Source organism: Cucurbita maxima, unplaced genomic scaffold (genome assembly GCF_002738345.1).
Source record: "Cucurbita maxima cultivar Rimu unplaced genomic scaffold, Cmax_1.0 Cma_Scf00020, whole genome shotgun sequence".
NCBI classification, from domain to species: Eukaryota; Viridiplantae; Streptophyta; class Magnoliopsida; order Cucurbitales; family Cucurbitaceae; genus Cucurbita; species Cucurbita maxima.
In genome coordinates, this window is record NW_019272036.1 from 3,053,114 (window position 1) to 3,073,576 (window position 20,463).

The 20,463-nt window shown below is 33.4% G+C and overlaps 2 protein-coding genes across 2 annotated transcripts; both read left to right on the forward strand.

The window, feature by feature from the left end:
• On the forward strand, nt 1–1,127 carry LOC111494692. The gene is made up of 2 exons (XM_023144658.1): nt 1–358; nt 521–1,127. The coding sequence occupies exon 2, from the start codon at nt 540–542 to the stop codon at nt 1,002–1,004; it is 465 nt and encodes a 154-aa protein (XP_023000426.1). The 5' UTR covers nt 1–358; nt 521–539; the 3' UTR covers nt 1,005–1,127.
• A 7,288-nt stretch (nt 1,128–8,415) lies between these two features.
• Nucleotides 8,416–10,973, forward strand: LOC111494328 (subtilisin-like protease SBT1.4). The gene has a single exon (XM_023144251.1). It carries the CDS (start codon nt 8,474–8,476, stop codon nt 10,787–10,789), a length of 2,316 nt encoding a protein of 771 aa, XP_023000019.1. The 5' UTR covers nt 8,416–8,473; the 3' UTR covers nt 10,790–10,973.
• Nucleotides 10,974–20,463: the final 9,490 nt, after the last annotated feature.

Genomic DNA, 20,463 nt, shown 5'->3' on the forward strand with positions numbered 1-20,463 from the left:
GAAGTTTCATCTTCTTCTCAATCTCTCCTTCATAACTCCAAATCTCGCCCTTTCTCCTTCGCCGAACTTTCACTTCAAGATCTGCTAAGAAGACCGCGAAGAATCCACTTCGAAGATTCTGATTGTAATACAAGTGAGAGAGAGTTCGATTTTTCTTTGCGAAGACTCTGATCGGAACTGGTTCGTCTTGAGATTAGTTTAATTTTGAATTTGAAATGGTTTTCCTCTGTGAAATTTCATCAACTGATGATGAAGAAGGAAAGTGGGAAAAGGCGAGATAGCAGTGAAAGAATCCTTCGTAATTAGGCGGAGGGAGAAGGAAATTCTTGTATTATCTCTTTTTAATCTGCTTCTGTTGGTGAGTCCTCTCTTCGATTTTAGGAATTTCGAGATTTCTAGGGCTCTTCGTTGTTTATAGATCGTAGTGCAGTTGTTTCGAGATTTCTAGGGTTTTTCGTTGTTATAGATCGTAGTGTAGTCGTTTGATTTGTGTAACGCTGTTTTGATATCCTAATTTCAGATTCTGTTTGCGGAATCACATGTCGGTGACCGTTCTCAGCGATTCAGTCATCGAACCTCAAACAGCGTCAACGACGCTAATCGCTCACATGGAGGCGGAGTTCGTGAAATGCTATTGCTGCGGACTTACAGAGGAATGCACACCAGCGTACATAGAACGCGTTCGCGAGCGCTACAACGGGAATTGGATCTGCGGATTGTGTTCCGAGGCGATCAACTACGAAATCCTCCGTTCCGATAGACTAATCGCGGCGGAAGAAGCCATGGAAAATCACATGAACCTTTGCAAGAAGTTCACCGCATTGAAACCGCCTCCAAATCCGACGGTGCATTTGATTACGGCGATGCGACAGATTCTGAAGCGCAGTTTAGATTCTCCCTCACGAGGTTTGAGGTCGATGCCTGCTAGCCCCGCGAAGAAAAACTCTCGGCTGCTGTCGCTCGCTCGATCGGAAAGCTGTCTTTCTTCCCTCTCTGGTTCGTGAATCAATCATAAAAGGTACAAGGATTCCTTCCAAGGATCAAGTAAACACAAAATCTCAATCAAACTGAAAACAATGGGGATCCAATAATACTCTGTATTCCAAAAAAAAGAAAAAAAGAAAAAATAAATAAACTTATTGATCAAAAGCCTAAATTATACCTTACAACTTCATCCATGGCGGGTTTCATTATCAGTCAGAATCGGCAAATTTGGAACAATCTGGTTTATTTATTTTAAATAATAACAATAATAAAGAGAAAAAAGAGGGGTAATTGATAGTTTATAAAAGACAACATTTACAATTTGTCCTTCAAAAGCATCTCAATCCTTCCATCAATTCTGACATCTAATTTCATACAATCTTACAAATAGAACACCCAACTACCCTCTCAATTTTGTCTTTATTAACCATTAATATATTATTTATTTCTATGTATTAAAAATAGACTTTGTGCCATTATTTTCCTTTTTTTGTTTTTGGAAAAAAGAAATGAAGTGTTTTGGTAGGAGATTCTTCTTAATAATTGAACTAATGAGAGAAAATATAAATAATAATAATAATAATAATAATAAGAAAAAATATGATAATATAATGTTATTTTCTTTGATTTTGTCAACTTTTTAAGTTTCTATCCCAATGAATTATTGAAACTTAATGATTAATTCTTTTAATCTTTCTATTAATCATTCATACCGTTCCTTTCAATTTTATATTTATACAGATTTTTCTTCCTAAACACCTATCAATTTCTTATTCACATTATTAATTTTAATTTTATATATATATATATATATATATATATATCTTTAAAAAAATCTATGAAAATATGTGCATTATTTGTGACAAAGTTATTATATGGTTGGTGTAATGTGAAAAGAACGAAAACAATACAAAAGTTCGTCATTCCTATCTAATCAAATGAGTGATATGAACGAGGACAAATTGTTGATAAATTTGATTAAAAGCAGCCATAAATTTGACTAATTTGTCTTTTTTTTTTTAAAAAAATTATTATTCAAGAATAATAGGCTTAGAGAAAGTGAGCTAAAGTCGTAGTAGCTATCTCTACTATGGTTTAGTTAGTACCTCAACAACTAAATGAAGTCGAGACAAGTGGTTGTCCTGTGGATTAGTCGAGATGCGTGAAATTTGATCCTAACATAAAGCCATTATCGGATCTTAGTCAAAAGTTGGTAGAACAAGTAGGTTAAACCCTTTCTAAAAAGCACCAAAATGAACAAAGTGAGAAAAGACAGAAGAAAGATGAGAGATTGTTTGACTTTTAGTATTGACTCTCTTGCTTGGTGGTATTCTCGACTCACCAAGTTTCTCGGGCCTTCGTGTTCGGCTCGAATCAAATCTCTACTTTTGCTTTATCGAATAAGGTATGTGATTAGTTACTCATAAATATTGATTCTTTCGCTTTTAAGAGTCTGTTCTATTCACTCTCTTGCTTGGTAGTATCTTTTTGTTGGGTTACTAAACATACTGCCTATTTATAGCTTATTCAATTGTTATACACATTAAAAACTATATATGAAAATGGTCATATTGTTGGACATGACCCATGGCCGAAATATGTTTAAAACAAGTAAAGGAACAACTTGATTGGAGAGATCTTTTGGAGCAAAGAATCATTAAGCGCTTCGCTTTTCAATTCTCTTTGTTGTTGTTGTGGAAAATGCATACATCTCATGAGTATTTATAGTGGAGAAAGTAGTAGCTAGTTCCTACAAGTTAAGAACCACTAACAATCTTTCTAATTAAAGCATAAAACTTGATGTTCATCTAGATCGAGTGTGTGCGTTGTTGTGCGATCCTAACAGATGACATCAGAGCTAGAAGAGATTCACCACGATCCATGAAGATGAAAAGTCCAAATATTGGAATTGAAAAGTTTGATGGATCTTATTCTAGTTTTTTAGAGATGTAGATTGAAGGTTATTTATACTAGAAAGATCTTCACGAACCCCTATTGGGGGTAAAGCCTGATACCATGACCATGGAGCAGTGAAAGCTCAACGACCATCAAATCCTAGGATTGATCGGGTTGATGCTGTCCAAAAACGTGGCGTTTAACATCATCAAGGAGAAGACAACGTCAGATCTGTTGAAGGTGCAGTCGAATATGTACGAAAAACCGTCGACTATGAACAATGATTGTTCAATCTACAAATGTCTAAAAGTGGATATGTTGCTGACGATATAAAGGAATTCAATATGATTGTAAGTCAATTGAGTTTGGTGGAAATTAATATAGAAGATGAAGTTAAAGCATTGATTTTGATGTCATCTTTACCCGAGTCGTGTGAGATTATTGTTGCTGCGATCAGCAGTTCTCGAAGATCTGAAAAACTGAAGTTTGATCAAATTCAAGATGTACTTCTCAGTGAAAGTATTCGCAAACGAGAAATTGATAATTCATCTAGTAGTGCTCTCGGTGTTGACCAAGAGGGAAGAAGTATATTGAAGGGCCAAAACAAGGGTAAATCAAAATCAAAGAACCATAAAAAAATTTCAAACAGACCAAACGTAACGTGTTCGAATTGTGAAGAAAAATGTCACTTTTGGACGGATTGTACACTACCAATGAGAAAGCAAAATCACAAATCGGGGATGACGATTCTATAAATTCAACAAAAGACATTGGAGATGCTTTAATTCTTAGCTTGGACAGCTCGATTTATCCTATATTTTGGATTTAGGTGCATCTTTTCATTTGTCTCCAAATAAATAGTTTTTTCAAAAATTTAAAATCTGGAAAATTTCGAGAAAGCGTATCTTGCCAACAACAAAGCCTTGGAGTTTGAAAGAAATGGTGATGTCTTCTTAAAAAGTCCCGTAGAAATGGTGATGCTCTATTCCTACTGTTAAGGATATTTAGTAATAAATTATAGTTTCCCATATATATTATATTTGATATTTTATTATAAGGCAAATATCTAATATTTGCGTTATTATCATAGGTATTTTCCATTTATTGTTATTTCCATTTATTACTATTTCCATATCCTTGTAATTCATTTGATTATAAATAAGATAACTTTCACACCATTTAGGTCGGGTGGATTAATCAAACATTCACATGGTATCAGAGCCCTCTCGGTTTAACAACCCCGATCCTTTCTTTTCAATGGCTTTTGAATCCTCTAATCTTCTTCTCCACCACCCCTGCTGGTTTTGACGCCGCAGGGGCAGTCTTCATGGTTGTCGTAGTCGGAGCCGATTGATTACTCTTCGGCTCCACCCTATTGACCTCCAAATCACCTTTCGTCATACTCTGTACATACAACCTCACCTTTTCCAACCCAATCGGTTTTCCCCTTGGCCAATATAGTCTCTCTCATTTTCTTCCCAATCAACCTTCATTCTTCACATAAACCCTAACATAAACCTATCACCTTTTGCAGAGATTTACCTTCGAAATCTGGGTGCCGCACTGGCCTATTCGCCAACCAAGTTGCCGCCGCCCTTCCTGCCAAAATTGGCTTCTTCGCCCGATGAGGCGACTCTTCCGACTGCCCTTCTCGCCAAAATTGGATTCTTCGCCCAATGTGGCGACTCTTCCGGCTTCAACATTGTCTTTGTCCCTTGCTCTAGGTTTCCTCTTCTACTTCTTGGGGTTAGAAATATTCTCACCAGAGCCAAGGCAGCATCGTCGCTAAGCGACAATCCCTCTTCATGGGTTAGACATATTTTCGCCGAAGCCAAGGCAGCATCGCCGCTGAGCGGCGATCCCTCTGCAATTTTTGATGNCCAAGAACCGGGTTGTTAGCATCTTCATGAAAAGTGTTTCTCAACCTCTTTGAATTTTTCAGATTCAAGCTTCACGTTCGTTTAAATCCGACGCTTAGCTTGCGGTGGGGTGTTAAGGATATTTAGTAATAAATTATAGTTTACCATATATATTATATTTGATATTTTATTATAAGGCAAATATCTAATATTTGCCTTATTATCATAGGTATCTTTCCATTTATTGTTATTTCCATTTATTACTATTTCCATATCCTTGTAATTCATTTGATTATAAATAAGATAACTTTCACACCATTTAGGTGTGGTGGATTAATCAAACATTCACATCGTATCAGAGCCCTCTCGGTTTAACAACCCCGATCCTTTCTTTTCAATGGCTTTTGAATCCTCTAATCTTCTTCTCCACCACCCCTGCTGGTTTTGACGCCGCAGGGGCAGTCTTCATGGTTGTCGTAGTCGGAGCCGATTGATTACTCTTCGGCTCCACCCTATTGACCTCCAAATCACCTTTCGTCATACTCTGTACATACAACCTCACCTTTTCCAACCCAATCGGTTTTCCCCTTGGCCAATATAGTCTCTCTCATTTTCTTCCCAATCAACCTTCATTCTTCACATAAACCCTAACATAAACCTATCACCTTTTGCAGAGATTTACCTTCGAAATCTGGGTGCCGCACTCGCCTATTCGCCAACCAAGTTGCCGCCGCCCTTCCTGCCAAAATTGGCTTCTTCGCCCGATGAGGCGACTCTTCCGACTGCCCTTCTCGCCAAAATTGGATTCTTCGCCCAATGTGGCGACTCTTCCGGCTTCAACATTGTCTTTGTCCCTTGCTCTAGGTTTCCTCTTCTACTTCTTGGGGTTAGAAATATTCTCACCAGAGCCAAGGCAGCATCGTCGCTAAGCGACAATCCCTCTTCATGGGTTAGACATATTTTCGCCGAAGCCAAGGCAGCATCGCCGCTGAGCGGCGATCCCTCTGCAAATTTTTGATGGCCAAGAACCGGGTTGTTAGCATCTTCATGAAAAGTGTTTCTCAACCTCTTTGAATTTTTCAGATTCAAGCTTCACGTTCGTTTAAATCCGACATTTAGCTTGCGGTGGGTTGTTAAGGATATTTAGTAATAAATTATAGTTTACCATATATATTATATTTGATATTTTATTATAATGCAAATATCTGATATTTGCCTTATTATCGTAGGTATCTTTCCATTTATTATTATTTTCATATCCTTATAATTTATTTGATTATAAATAAGATAACTTTCACACCATTTAGGTGTGGTGGATTAATCAAACATTCACACCTACGTGCACGTTTTTTCTTCTTTTCTTTGTTTCCATCCAGATTGAGTGTGTGTTGTTGTACAATCATAACACTTTTCCCTTTGCTTGTAGATATATTTGTAGCATATCGGCGTGCGTTGAACTATTCTAAACTGCGTATTTTTCATATGCTATAATAATATTTTGAGATGGATTAGTTAACGAGGAAGCTAAGTGTGAGATCCCACATCAGTTGAAAAGGGGAACAAAACATTACTTACAAAAGTGAGAAAATCTCTCCCTAATAGACGTGTTTTAAATAATCGTAAGGTTAATGACGATACGTAACAGGCCAAAACGGTTGGATAATATCTGCTAATGGTTCAACTACTAATTCTTACCAACAATTTATTTATTAGAAACATGACATCAAATAATTCGTTCAACTACGATACGTTCCAAGTTGAGCGTCCTACTTCCCGACTGTCCCACAAGAAGTTCAAGAAACATAATGGAGAAATCGTAAACGAGTCTGAATGTGATTATTTTTGTCGAGAATTGGAGATTGAAACGGAAATGAATCAATACGTTTCACATTAGGATGAACCCTATTTGTCCATTTTATAATATCTTTTAACCAACTATAAATCATCCTAAAATAGGAACAATTTTGATAATCTTGACCGTTTATACATAGCTTTTGATTTGAAAAATGCTCATATTTCTTGAATTTGATCCAAATTTGCAAAGTTTGATACACAATTAGCTCGTGGGTTGTATAAATGACAGATGCGTCTTGTTCATTGTTTTCTTCATCTTCTCTCTCGATGAATCTGGATAGCCGTTCCAACGACTTTAACTCATAAATGAGCTATCAACTTTTAAGATAATAATTAGCTATGAGATCCCACGTCGGCTGGAGAAGATAACAAAATATTAATTAAACTTGTCCGTGTTTTAAAACCATGAAGCTGACAATGAGGACACTGGATCTCTAAAGAGGGTAGATTGTGAGATCACACATCAGTTAGAAAAGAGAATGAAACATTTACTTATAACGATATGAAAATCTCTCCCTATTAAACACGTTTTAAAATTGTGATCTAACTATTACAAATAGTATTAAAGTCAGTCCCGAAGCCGTATGAATTGGTTAATGTGTTAACTTATAATTTTTTTTAATCAATTCAAATAAAGTATCAATAAATCCACCGTTGTCGCATAAATATCAATGATATTAGAGTACAAAATATTAATTTAAACTCTATAAATAATAAAGTAAATTCAAAAAACGACAAAAGATAATAATAATAACGATATATAATATATAATATGTTTTAAATTATAAGGTATTGTAAAATAATAACGATATAATTTTTTGGCATATAAAAACACATCTGTAATTTAATTATTAAACACATTTTTAATATTTATTTAAATATGATTTATTTTCTAAATCTGCTACTCATTACCTTTTTTGTCTAAAATAAATATTAAATATTTTATTTATTTCACAAATACTATTATTTAAATTTTTGAATATTATTATTTATGATCCTTAGAATTTCTAGTTACTTTTTTAATTATAATTTTAAAACTAATAGCATGTAATAAATAATTTGGGTATAATTTAAATGATAATGACATTTATTATTGTTGTAAAGTTGAATCAATACATTAATTATTATTATTATTATAAAGTTGATATTAAATCTCTAATAATTAATAAAAATCAGACTGATAAATTATTTTTAATTCATCATTTTATTTAATGAGAGATGCATTATTTTTATTAAAGATATTATTATTTTGCTATAAAAAGACAATTTACGAAATATTCGTGTATTTTTTAAAAGAAAAAAAAAAGTACTTTTAAAAATACCCACCAATGTCTTATCATTATTCAGGACGTAGACGATTCCTCCCCGTCCATGAAGAATCTTTATCTGATGACGTGTCGCCCATTCATTGGTTGTCTCATTCTATATATTTTTTAAATGGGGGACCCACATTCGGCTAATTAATTATTTTGGTCTCGTAAATTAAAAATCTGACATAATAATAAGATTGAATTTGATTTTTATTTTATCTTTAAATATAAAATATAAAAAAAAAACATATTAATTTTAAATTAAGATATTTATTTTATCTATTTTCAAACATTTAATTCATATTTATAATTTAATTTTAATATATATTTTGAAAAAATATTAAACTTTAATTACTTTTAATACATTTTAATTTATTTGAATCGAATAAAACTAAATAAGTTTGTTACAAACTCCAAACGTACAATTAACAAATATCTAAAAAATAACAAATAAATAACAATAAGCTGACGTGGAATAAAGTGGACCTTATAAAGTTGTTCATTTATATTTATTTACGTCGCCGGTGGCCCTTTGTGTCACATCTTCAATTGCTGAACAGAGGTCCTCCAATGGCGAATCTCCATCTCTGTTCCTCAGTTTTCTTCTTCCTCATCCTCTGTTTTGTTCCTGTAATTTTCTCTCGATCGCTGCAAAATCAGGAGACCTTCATTGTTCACGTTTCCAAATCGGAGAAGCCTGCGCTATTTTCCTCTCATCATCATTGGCACTCCTCCATTCTAGATTCACTCTCTCCTTCTCCTCATCCGACGAAGCTTCTTTACAACTACGAACTTGCCGCTAATGGTTTCTCTGCACGCATCACGGCTGCTCAGGCAGCGGAACTGCGTCGGATTCCCGGAGTTATTTCGGTGATTCCTGATCGAGTCCGTCAGCTTCATACGACTAGGACGCCTCATTTCTTAGGTTTGGCGGATAGCCAAGGGCTCTGGGCGGAGACTAATTATGCTGATGATGTGATTATTGGCGTTCTAGATACTGGAATTTGGCCGGAACGACCGAGTTTCTCCGATGAGGGACTTTCTCCGGTTCCGGCAACATGGAAAGGCACCTGTCAGACCGGGGTAGGGTTTTCGGCTTCGGCCTGTAATCGGAAGATTATTGGTGCGAGAGCCTACTTTTCCGGATACGAGTCTGCTGTACGAAGATCGCTTCAAGGTTCATCAGATTTCAAATCTGCTAGGGATACGGACGGCCATGGGACTCACACTGCCTCTACAGCTGCAGGTTCGTTCGTCAAGAACGCGAGTTTTTTTCAATACGCTCGTGGAGAAGCTAGAGGCATGGCGAACAGAGCTCGTATTGCTGCCTACAAAATCTGCTGGGAACTTGGTTGTTACGATTCTGACATCCTCGCCGCTATGGATCAGGCGATTGCTGATGGAGTCCACATCATCTCTCTCTCAGTCGGATCCTCCGGTCGGCCCCCTGCGTACTATCGAGATTCTATCGCAATCGGAGCATTCGGCGCGATGCAGCACGGCGTTGTCGTCTCTTGCTCCGCTGGAAACTCTGGTCCCGGTCCCTATACGGCTGTGAACATCGCTCCATGGATCATCACCGTCGGTGCCTCCACAATCGACAGAGAATTTCTCGCCGATGTGATTCTCGGAGACGGTAGGGTTTTCAGCGGCGTATCGCTCTATTCCGGCGATCCTCTTGGTGATTCCAAGCTTCCGTTGGTCTATGCTGGAGATTGTGGTAACAGGTATTGTTATTCGGGAACTCTCGATTCGTCGAAAGTCGCCGGGAAGATCGTCGTGTGTGATCGGGGAGGGAACGCCAGAGTCGCCAAAGGAAGTACCGTGAAAACCGCCGGTGGTCTTGGTATGATACTCGCCAATACGGAGGAAAACGGCGAAGAGCTCTTAGCAGATTCACATCTTATTCCGGGAACTATGATCGGAGAAATCGCCGGTAACACACTTAAAGACTACATCCATTCAGATCCGAGTCCCACTGCTACAATCGTGTTTCGCGGAACTGTAATCGGCGATTCGCCTCCTGCTCCGAGAGTCGCAGCCTTCTCCAGCCGCGGCCCGAACTTCAGGACGGCGGAGATTCTGAAACCAGACGTAATAGCTCCGGGAGTTAACATTTTGGCCGGCTGGAGTGGCTACAGCAGTCCAACCAGTCTAAGCATCGATCCGCGAAGAGTCGAGTTCAATATCATCTCCGGAACTTCAATGTCTTGCCCTCACGTCAGCGGCGTCGCCGCCTTGCTCCGGAAGGCTTTTCCAACGTGGTCGCCCGCGGCAATCAAATCTGCTCTCGTCACCACTTCTTACTCTTTGGACTCTTCCGGCCGCCCAATCACAGATCTCTCCACCAGCAAACAATCAAATCCGTTCGTTCATGGTGCCGGCCACATCGATCCCAACAAAGCTCTGAATCCGGGCCTGATTTATGATCTCAATCCTCAGGACTACGTTTCATTTCTCTGCTCGATTGGTTACGATTCTCGCCAAATAGCTGTTTTCGTGAAGGATTCTCCATACGCCGAACTTTGTAAACACAAATTGACCAGCCCTGGTAATCTGAACTACCCATCCTTCGCCGTCGTGTTCGATTCCGACGGCGACGAGGTGGTGAAATACACAAGAACTGTCACAAATGTCGGAGACGAAGTTGATGCTGTTTATGAAGTGAAAGTAGAATCCCCAGAAGGAGTGGAAATCACTGTTCTTCCAAACAAGCTGGAGTTCAGCGCAAAGAATCGGACACAGTCTTATGAGATTACATTCACCAAAATCAATGGAATCAAGAACTCAGCAAGCTTCGGGTCAATTCAATGGAGTGATGGAAGTCACATTGTTAGGAGTCCAGTAGCTGTCTCGTTCAACAGTGGATACATAGCATCAATGTAAGGTATGTTTGTTGATATTGAATAGGAATTTTAGAAGTAACCTTGGTGTCCGCCATTGTAGGTGGGTTCCAAAGCTCCTCATGCTGTTCATTTAGATTATTCTGAATCGTATGGAACAGTATGAAACTTTATAATAATCTTCGATATCTGAAACTCAAAGGCAATGGCAACATTGATCTTCATCCTTGTGTGATGTGAATCTCCATTGAAATTGATTCTTGTAGCTTGAAAGCTGAAACAGAATTAGGATCAAAGTGGGATAAACGGGAATCTGTCTCATGAATTCTAAAGCATAGACAACGTTCCATTCCTGTTCTGTTTGGAAGACAAGAAAATATTGGAAAGAGTTTTATTTTGAAATAGGTTAAATATCACTTTTTTTTTTTATATGTTTGTGTTTGTGCCTCAAAAAGTTATAAAGGAAGATGACTAATTTAAGTGGGTGGGGGAGAATGTCACGACCATTATAATGGAGAGAGTAGGTATTGACCTTTATGTTGAGAGAAATAAAGTGGCGACTCACAAGAGGCGTCGTCAATTCTTCCTACCCTGACTCATATGTTGTTTAAGCTTGGTATTTATTTTTTTACTTATTACCCTATAATATTGGTTTCAATTCATTCAAATCTGACTCTCAAACTCTCTTTTTAGAAGCTCTTTGTCCCGGTTTTCTAGAACTTTCTTTTCTAAGTGGGGCCAAATAAGTCGTGAGGCTGAAAAGGACACAATTTTAAGTTGACTGACTCACTCGGTGATGAGAGTGGATACTAAGAACTGCTCAAAAAAGAAGAGTACATTTCGTTCGATACTCTTCCCATGCTTTAGAAGGTCACCATCATAGATTTGGAATTCTAAGTGAAGGGATAAAAGAGAAGGAAAAGAATTTGAATTTGACTTTATACTTAACTTCCCACCAAAGTTTTAACAATTTGAATTTGACTTTATACCGATTAAAATTTTACAAAGCAACCATGTTAGGTTTGTTGGATGATAAAAGTCCCACATCGGCTAATTTAGGGAATGATCATAAGTTTATAAGTGAGAAATATTAACTTCATTGGTATGAGACCTTTTGGGGAGCTCAAAGCAAAACCATGAGAACTTATACTCAAAGTGGATAATATCATACCATTGTGGAGAGTCGTGTTTGTCTAACAAGGTCGACTTCTAATAATTTGGGGTCTCAATTTCTATATTATAAAGGGTAGGAGTAACTATGAACACTACCTCCCAGTTGAATTGAAATCGATATTGGATAACGAGGTTTGCTTTAATTTGTGATTTTCTTCCTCAAACTGTATTTCCAATCATACTTGACAGTGACAGCTACAGAACTCGAAACGAGGGAAGAAGAAGGATGGTGGTAGCTAGATTGGCCTAGTTATTTATCTTTCTTTTTTTTTTTTTTGTTTGTTTTTTTAGGTTCGATTTATGTTCTCTCGCTCTTCTCCCTCTTAGTCGAGTTGCTTCGCTTCTTCCCCTTGTTAACTCCGTAAAGCAATTTCATTGCCTGAATCTCGTCAACTCGGTAAACCTGCTTCGCTTCTTGCTTGCGGAGCGGCATACGAGATTTTGAAATTCTAGTTTTAATCTCACAATTATATTTAAAATTATACAACACATTTACTTAAAGATATCTATTTAATCTGCGAGATTCACTGAGAATGGAAAGAGATTCCTTCTCTATTAGATAAATAAGGTCGTGAACAGGGATTATATTTCTCGTCCTCCTTACCTCTTCTTACCTAGTTTTCTGACTTATCGCGCTTAATATAAATATAATTTGGAACCCTTACTTTGATCTCCCTTAAAATAAATAGAATAATCGTATAGATATCATTACATTTATTTTTATTTATTACTTAACCTAATTTATAATAAACTCAACTAACATAAAATTATAATATTAAATAAAAATAAAATAAATATATGTATATATCAATCATAACTAAAAATGTATATTTTAAAATTAACGTTAAATTTTGGTTTGATTTAAATTCAATTTCGTTTGAATTAACAACAAATTTTAGTACAAGTAAGGTATTTAAAAAAAAACTAAAAATATAGATTTATTATTATTATTGTACATATTCTCGTGCTCTATTATAATAACAAAGACTTTTAATCAATTCGAGTCACTGCATTAAAGAAAATAAATTATTTGAGTATTATTCATGTTTTAGGTGAGCCGAGTCAACTATTGACTTAGGTAATATCAACGTCACATAACCTTTTCTAGTTAAGAATTTCACTATTATAAGATTAGACCGGCTTTAATCTAATTTGTTGACAAATAAAACGCAACAATTTTAAAATTTTAATTTCATATTTATTGAGTTGAGAATTGAAATGAAAGCAAATCGTATCAATATGGTATTGAAGTGCTTAGACAAGAAGTATCGGGTTGAGTTACGATATAATTGCACCTACGGATGAGACTCGTTCTACTATTTATAGGATTTCCTTGGTCAGTTAGTTCGTGTCTAAGACGACAACGGAACATTGTGGGTAACAACCAGTACTTGGTTGGTGCTTAGAGGTTGGTGTCCTCTCAATCACAACCTCCATGGTTGGTCCCTTGACCGTGACATTAAGATTTTTATTTATTTAATAATTAATTTTTTTTTTCAACTCTAATAATCCAAAAACAATTTTATTAAAAAAAATAAAACTAAATATCAACTTGTACGACACACTTTTATTTATTTAAGCTTCAATTAATTGATTCATTAAACAAAAACCCACTTGCAAAAGCCAAAAAAAAAAAAAAAAAAAAAAAATAATTAATTAATTAATTAATTAATTAATTGAATTTTCAAAAAAGGTAATAAATCNCAATTTTATTAAAAAAAATAAAACTAAATATCAACTTGTACGACACACTTTTATTTATTTAAGCTTCAATTAATTGATTCATTAAACAAAAACCCACTTGCAAAAGCCAAAAAAAAAAAAAAAAAAAAGAAGTAATTAATTAATTAATTAATTAATTAATTTCATTTTCAAAAAAGGTAATAAATCCAGAAAAGATATAATTATAAATAAAACCACACCCCTAAAATCTCTCACACACTTCTTCAACATGGCTCAGTCTCGCGAATCTGAGCCCAGAGCCGTGGCCCAATCCCTCCTCCACTCCAGCCACCGTCGGGCGCACCACCGCTGGATCCATCTTCGGCGGAAGAGGCTGCCGATAGTCCGTCTCGGCGGCGAAAGGCCGCCTCGAGCGGCGGCGCATTGGAGGTCGATTCGATTTAGAAAATGGCTGATGAAGATCCGATGCGATTGTCTGGTGAAGAAACTGAAGCAATTGTTCGGAAAAGACACTGGCTGCGGCGGCGACGGCGGCGGCGGATTTGATGCTTTTTTGAAAAGGATTCTAATGGAGATTTCTTTGGCCGTTCCTGTTCTTGGTGCCTCTCTCGCTTTTTAAATTATGCTCATGTTTGCTTAATCAAATTCTTAATCATTTTGATTAAGATTAATTACTTGGTCAAACCTTGCATTAATTTTTTACTTAATTCAAGTTTTATGTGAATTTTAACCATGCATTTTGCTTAATTTGGCAACCTAATTTCATCTTTCTTTATAACACAAATTCAATTAAATACTCACCCATTTTATTTTAATTAAGAATAAGTCAAATATAGTAATGCATTTTCTTCCTCAAGGCCCAACTCAAATTGGGCTTCACATTCTAACAAGCTTTTCAAGGCCCAATCCTATATGGGCCTCACGTCTACATTAGTCCCTCGAGGCCCAAATTCTTATGGGCTTCAAGCCCTCCATCATCATCATGGATAGAACTGAATATTGACTTTCTTTTTCACCTTTTGCTTCAAAGTTTTTAAAACGCGTTTATTAGGGTTAAAAAACGCTAGCAAAAAGTTCAAAAAATGTGGAATCTCATAATTCACCCTTATAGTCCACCCACATCAGTGTATTCACTAGCATTCGTTACTCTCTACAATCGATGCGGGATCTAACAGTCCACCCCCTTCAAGACCTAACGCATTCGTTGACACTTGTTCCTCTCTCCAATCAATGTGCAATCCGACAATCCACCTCTCCTCCGAGACCCATCGTCTTCACTAGCACTCATTACTATCTCTCCAATCGATGCGGGATCTCATGGTCAGCCCCTTTGAGACCCACCGTCCTCGTTGACACTCATTGTTCACTCTAATACGAGATCACACAAAATAAAATCAGACCTTAACACGGGTAACCAGGGTTTAATTTTGAAGTAATTTGTGTGCTTAATTATATAGAATTAGAAAGGCTAATAATTGGGAAACTATAATGATTAAGATGATGACTTTGAAGTATAAAATTAAAAAAAAAAAAAAAAAACATTAAATATGGAGAAATTAATTAATATTTTAAAAACAAAAATAATGGTAATAAAAAAAAACGTGGCAGGATTATTTAAACGTTATAGAACCAAAGACATACAAATGGCTGGTCCAAAGGAATGACTTCAAAATTACTTGGAATGGGTAGAGGATAATGCATGTATCTTCCTTTTTTATAGTATTTTTTTTTTTTTTTTGTTTTTATTCATTTTATTTGAAGATATTTAATAATTTCGGTCAAATTCATAGTATATGTTTTTATTATACTCTTTAAGAATTCATTTATTTTATTTTAATGTTTTAATATTTAAAAAATACCATTTTAATATTAATATTTTTTATTTTTTGATTATTTATTTTCAAGCCGCTGAAAAGCAATTTTGTTGGAAAATTAATAAATAATTAATTGTATTACCTAACATTTTATTTTTATTATAAACAAACATTTAAATTCAATACAAAATATATATAAAATGCTTTAGCCTTTTAAAATGGGTAAAGGGCATTTAATACACTTGGGTGCAATTGATAATTATTATTGCTGAATTTTATATAATTGAAAAATATTATAAAATAATGTATGGATTTGTTTATTAAAATAATGAAAAAAATAAATCTCAATTCACTCATAACCTATGCTAGTTTATAAAATAATAGTCACTATATTTTTTAGGCAATTTTTTTAATGGAATATTTCCACGTGTTATAAGATAATAATATTTTTTAATTAATGTGACGTACCAAATTATATAATCAATTGAATTATTTTCATACATAAAAAAAATATATGAGAAAATTATTTTTGGTAAATGAAAACTAAATGTTTTAGAATTTTTAATTGGAAAAGATAAATTGGAGGGTGAAATAGGAATTTCACTTCACTACCTTATAACAAACAAATTAATTTCACCTCTTCTCTCCATTAAATTTAAACAACTTTGTATATTTGGTTTTCATGCAAATTAAATCCCTAAACTAACCCTGGATTCTTTTTTATGTTCCCATAATAATAATAATTATTATTATTATATTTATTATTGTTTTCTTGAAAAAACAAATTCTCCAAAATTTATAACATTTTAATTAATTGAATTATATTAATACTAAGATGTTAATAAACGTAAATTCATCTAAAATACAATTTCGTTCAAATTAAATCATATAATATGAATGTAGAATGATCGAGAGACATGTTTATCGAGAACGTGTTATAAAGAAAATATATATTACGACAAAAATTTTAAAGTCTCTAAATTTTAGACTTTTTGTTTAATTTATATATATAGCTCCAAGTTGGTGATTTTTGGTAAGTAAGACTGTCAATGTGAGATGAACTAAAATTCGTGATACCGTGCCTAATCACGTGCTAATCTAGATCCCACAAAGGGGGTTGGTCGATTAACACAACAGGACGGTGTTTCATAAAATCTGTTAAGGAGTGTGTAACAATTCACCTACCGAATCAAGTAGTCTCGAAAATGGATAGCATTAAAACCCACGGCATATACTTAATCGTCGGGGCAATGCTAGGCCCCGATGGATATGACAGCGCAGTAATTCTTAAACGTTATCTAATAAATCAAGTCTTTCAAAAAAAATACAAAAAAATAATTTAAAATTGAACACATTTAATTATCCACGCATTAAATTTATAACTATGTTATGGGAAAAGAAAATTAGAAAGAGATGGAAAATGGAATCAGAGTGGATGACAGGCTGTCATTCTGATAGGGGGTTAGTGTGGGGCCCAGACAAGGAGATGAATCACAACCATTGATTCATAAATCAACGGTGGAGCCCACTCGTGATTCATAACATCAATCAACGGTAGACAATAAGAATAACGGACAGACTTTCCTTTGGTCGGTGCTACGTGTTGCGCCTCGTTATAAGGTCATTTTCGTCATTGTACCCACAAAACGTGGAAACAAGGGCAATGAATGAATAAAATAAAATCAAAATTAAATTAATAAATATATTTATCATTATTTATTTTTTAATTGAGATATAAATTCATAGAATTTGATACGAGAAAATTGAAAAATAAAATTGGTAGATATTGAATTAAAGATTGATTGAGACTACATTATATCAAATTTTCAAAGCATTAATAAAAATCGGTTGTTTGTTACATAATAAGGTCGAGACCGACATCGATAAATTATAATTTTTATGTAAAAAATATTCGGCTAAATTAATTACAAATATTCATAAATTTTATATTTTTTTCTTAAAATTATCATTATACTTTCAAAAAATTTAATAATATTTAAAATTGTTAACGTTCCTTTTACCTTCGAAAATTTTATAAATAACTTTTAAACTTTTTTTAAAATATCAAAAATATATTTATATCGAGTTTAAAAATGTCAATAATACAGACCGAAATCGTTTATGTACACTTTATAAATAAATTGTAATAAATACACGTCACATTATAGCTATGACTGTATATCAATCACACACATTTCTAAATTAATAAACATAATTTTTATATAAATGTTTTTGTGATATAAATATCTAAATATCTTTTTTTCGGATTCCATCACGCTCTTTCATAATTAAAACAACCACGAGACTTGCTCAATTTAATAAAGTATAGCCTTAAATTGTCGAAGGAGATACAATTACTTTGACTATTTAATCAAAGATCGATAATTTGATTCTGACCTGTAATTATTTTAATTTTAAAAAAATCTTGGAAATTTGTATTTTTATTTATATTTTAAAATTGCAATATTACCATCCATGAAAAGCTGAGGTGGATGCCAGCTCAGCTCGCAGAAATATATTAATGAGGTTAAAACTTCAAACTTAAATTTAATTCTTTTAATTAAGTAATTATAGGAAAAATAAAATCTGTGGCTCTATAAAATTGTATGGCCAAAAGAGGCAGGGAAATGAGTGTGGTTCGTGGTGGTTCGTGGTGGTTCGTGGCGGTTCGTGGACGGTCGCTCCAGTGGTCCACGGTCGGTGGGCAATTCGCCGAACCGTTGACTAAGGTTATTGCGGCTGTACGGTCTGCTGGTTGCATTTTTATTTATAAATAAATTATTTTGAAAAAGTCAAAATGGGACCTTCGACGAAACCTACAAAATCCATTCCTTTGATTCCTTAGCTGACCACAGTTTCCAACAACACACAAGCCGACTCATTTTCTTGTTCCAATGAGTTTTTTAAATAAATAAATAATAAATATAAATTATTAATTTAAATATATATTTTTTTAATTTTTCATTTTAAGTATATGATATCATTCATGATGTAGAATAAGACCATTTTTTGATAAAATTAAGAATAAATATCCAAAATTCATGAAGGGATGAAAATGCTTCAAATATGTCTAATTTTTTTTATATATTATGTTCGGAGAGTTTTTATATTTCCTGATTTGATATTGACTGCGATGTCCCTTTACTATATGAGAACTTACCCGATATGAGTTGGGAAATCACTATTTAAACGAGACATAAGAGAGGGAGCACAAAAAATATTTGATTATTTTCTTGTTATTTAAAAAGGGATTGGAATGAAGATTATATTCTCCCTCTCTGTCTTTGACTTGACCTTACCAAATTTCATAAGGATGAGAATTGAAATAAGAGACAAGGACGGGAATAAAGAAGGATTCTCCATCCCTACCTTGTCCTCTTTTATACCCGAGCTAACTTTTAGTTTAGCTAAAATATTGGATTAGAAAACACCCGATTAAGTTATGAGGCGTACTAAAAACGTATAAAAAGAGGCAAAAATAGAATTTGAGAGTAATATTTGGTGTGGTTGTGATTATTATTTAAAATAATGTTAATTTATTTGGTTAAAGTTGAATGGGTAATGAATGGTGAATATTAAGATTGACAAACCAATGTGTAAGCAATCCGTCAAACATTGAATGGTCATTTCTGCAACATTCAATTCTTAATTACGTTCAAACCCAAGAATATTTTCCTTTCAAATTTTCCCTTTTTGGGTCAAATATTAAATTACACCCAAATATTCTATTCTTCCTTACTTTAAAAATTTACGTGAATTATCATTAATTTTTAAGGCAAATAATCAGGCGGTTTTTCATTCAACTATTTTTTGAACTTTTTAAAGTAAAAATTTAAAGGTGATAGATATTTTTATTAATTTAATATTAAAAATAATATTGGTTTGAATAGACAATTAGAACCAAAGTCTTAATTATGAAAAGTCAAAGCTTAGAAAACTCGATCAAATATTATTACGGCAGAGTTTGTGATTCAAGGATAATTTGTTTTTTTTATTTGAAATTTAAAAAAAAAAAAAGATAGAATGAATTTTACTAAATATTATTTTTGGGGGGTTTGTGGAAATTACCAGTCCGTCCCTAAAGGTGGCTATTGTCGATCAAAATTGGACACGTAATTCGGCTGCCTAACAGGCGGCATTTTATGTCAAAAATACGTAATGGTATTTAAAATTTGGGGAACCTTTTTTTATAAAAGAAAATAACTTTTTGACAAATGTTTATTTAAAAATGTTTGACTACTGAGTTTGAAAGTGTATACTCTATATTTAATCACTAATTTTTTTTATTTAAATATATTTTTTTATAAAAAAAAAATTAATAATGTAAAACGTGTTTAAAGATTGGATTAAATTAAAGTTATTTATAAAAAAATATTCTAAAAAATAAAAATAACTTTATATGTAATTTTACAAAGCATGTAAACTCAAGCATTTAATATTTTTTGAAGGAAGTTTTAAAACTTATTACACTACAAACTACTATAATGTTGTAATAGTAATTTTGAGAATTAAAAAAATTAAAGATTATAGGTTGAATATTATAATTATGAAATATTAATTATAGTTAATCTCTATAAAATAAATGAAAAAAAATTTAAATATTAAGATTGAATTCGGTGGATAAAGAAAGATAATTAACATAAAGCAAGTCATTAATAACCTTCTAAAAAAAATGTAACAAAAAGTCTTTGCACGTTAATAATTTTTTTTAGAGCATTGAATAAATTTAAATTTTGATTAAATTAATAACAATATTCATAAATTTCATATTTGGTTTAGAAAAATATTGTTTTAATAATATTTTTAAAATTTAAAAAAATATTAAAAATACTACTACAATTAATTAAAATTTAAAATTTCATTAATACCTTCCAATTAAAAAAATTAAAAAAATATAAAAAATATATAAATTAGCATTAACATCTATTATTTTTTATCAACCATATATAGATAAAAACAATCTATTATTTTTTATGTTATTTTTAAAAATTCATGAATATTTTTTAATTTTTTTTTTTTTTGAAATTCTTCAAATAATGAAGTAAAA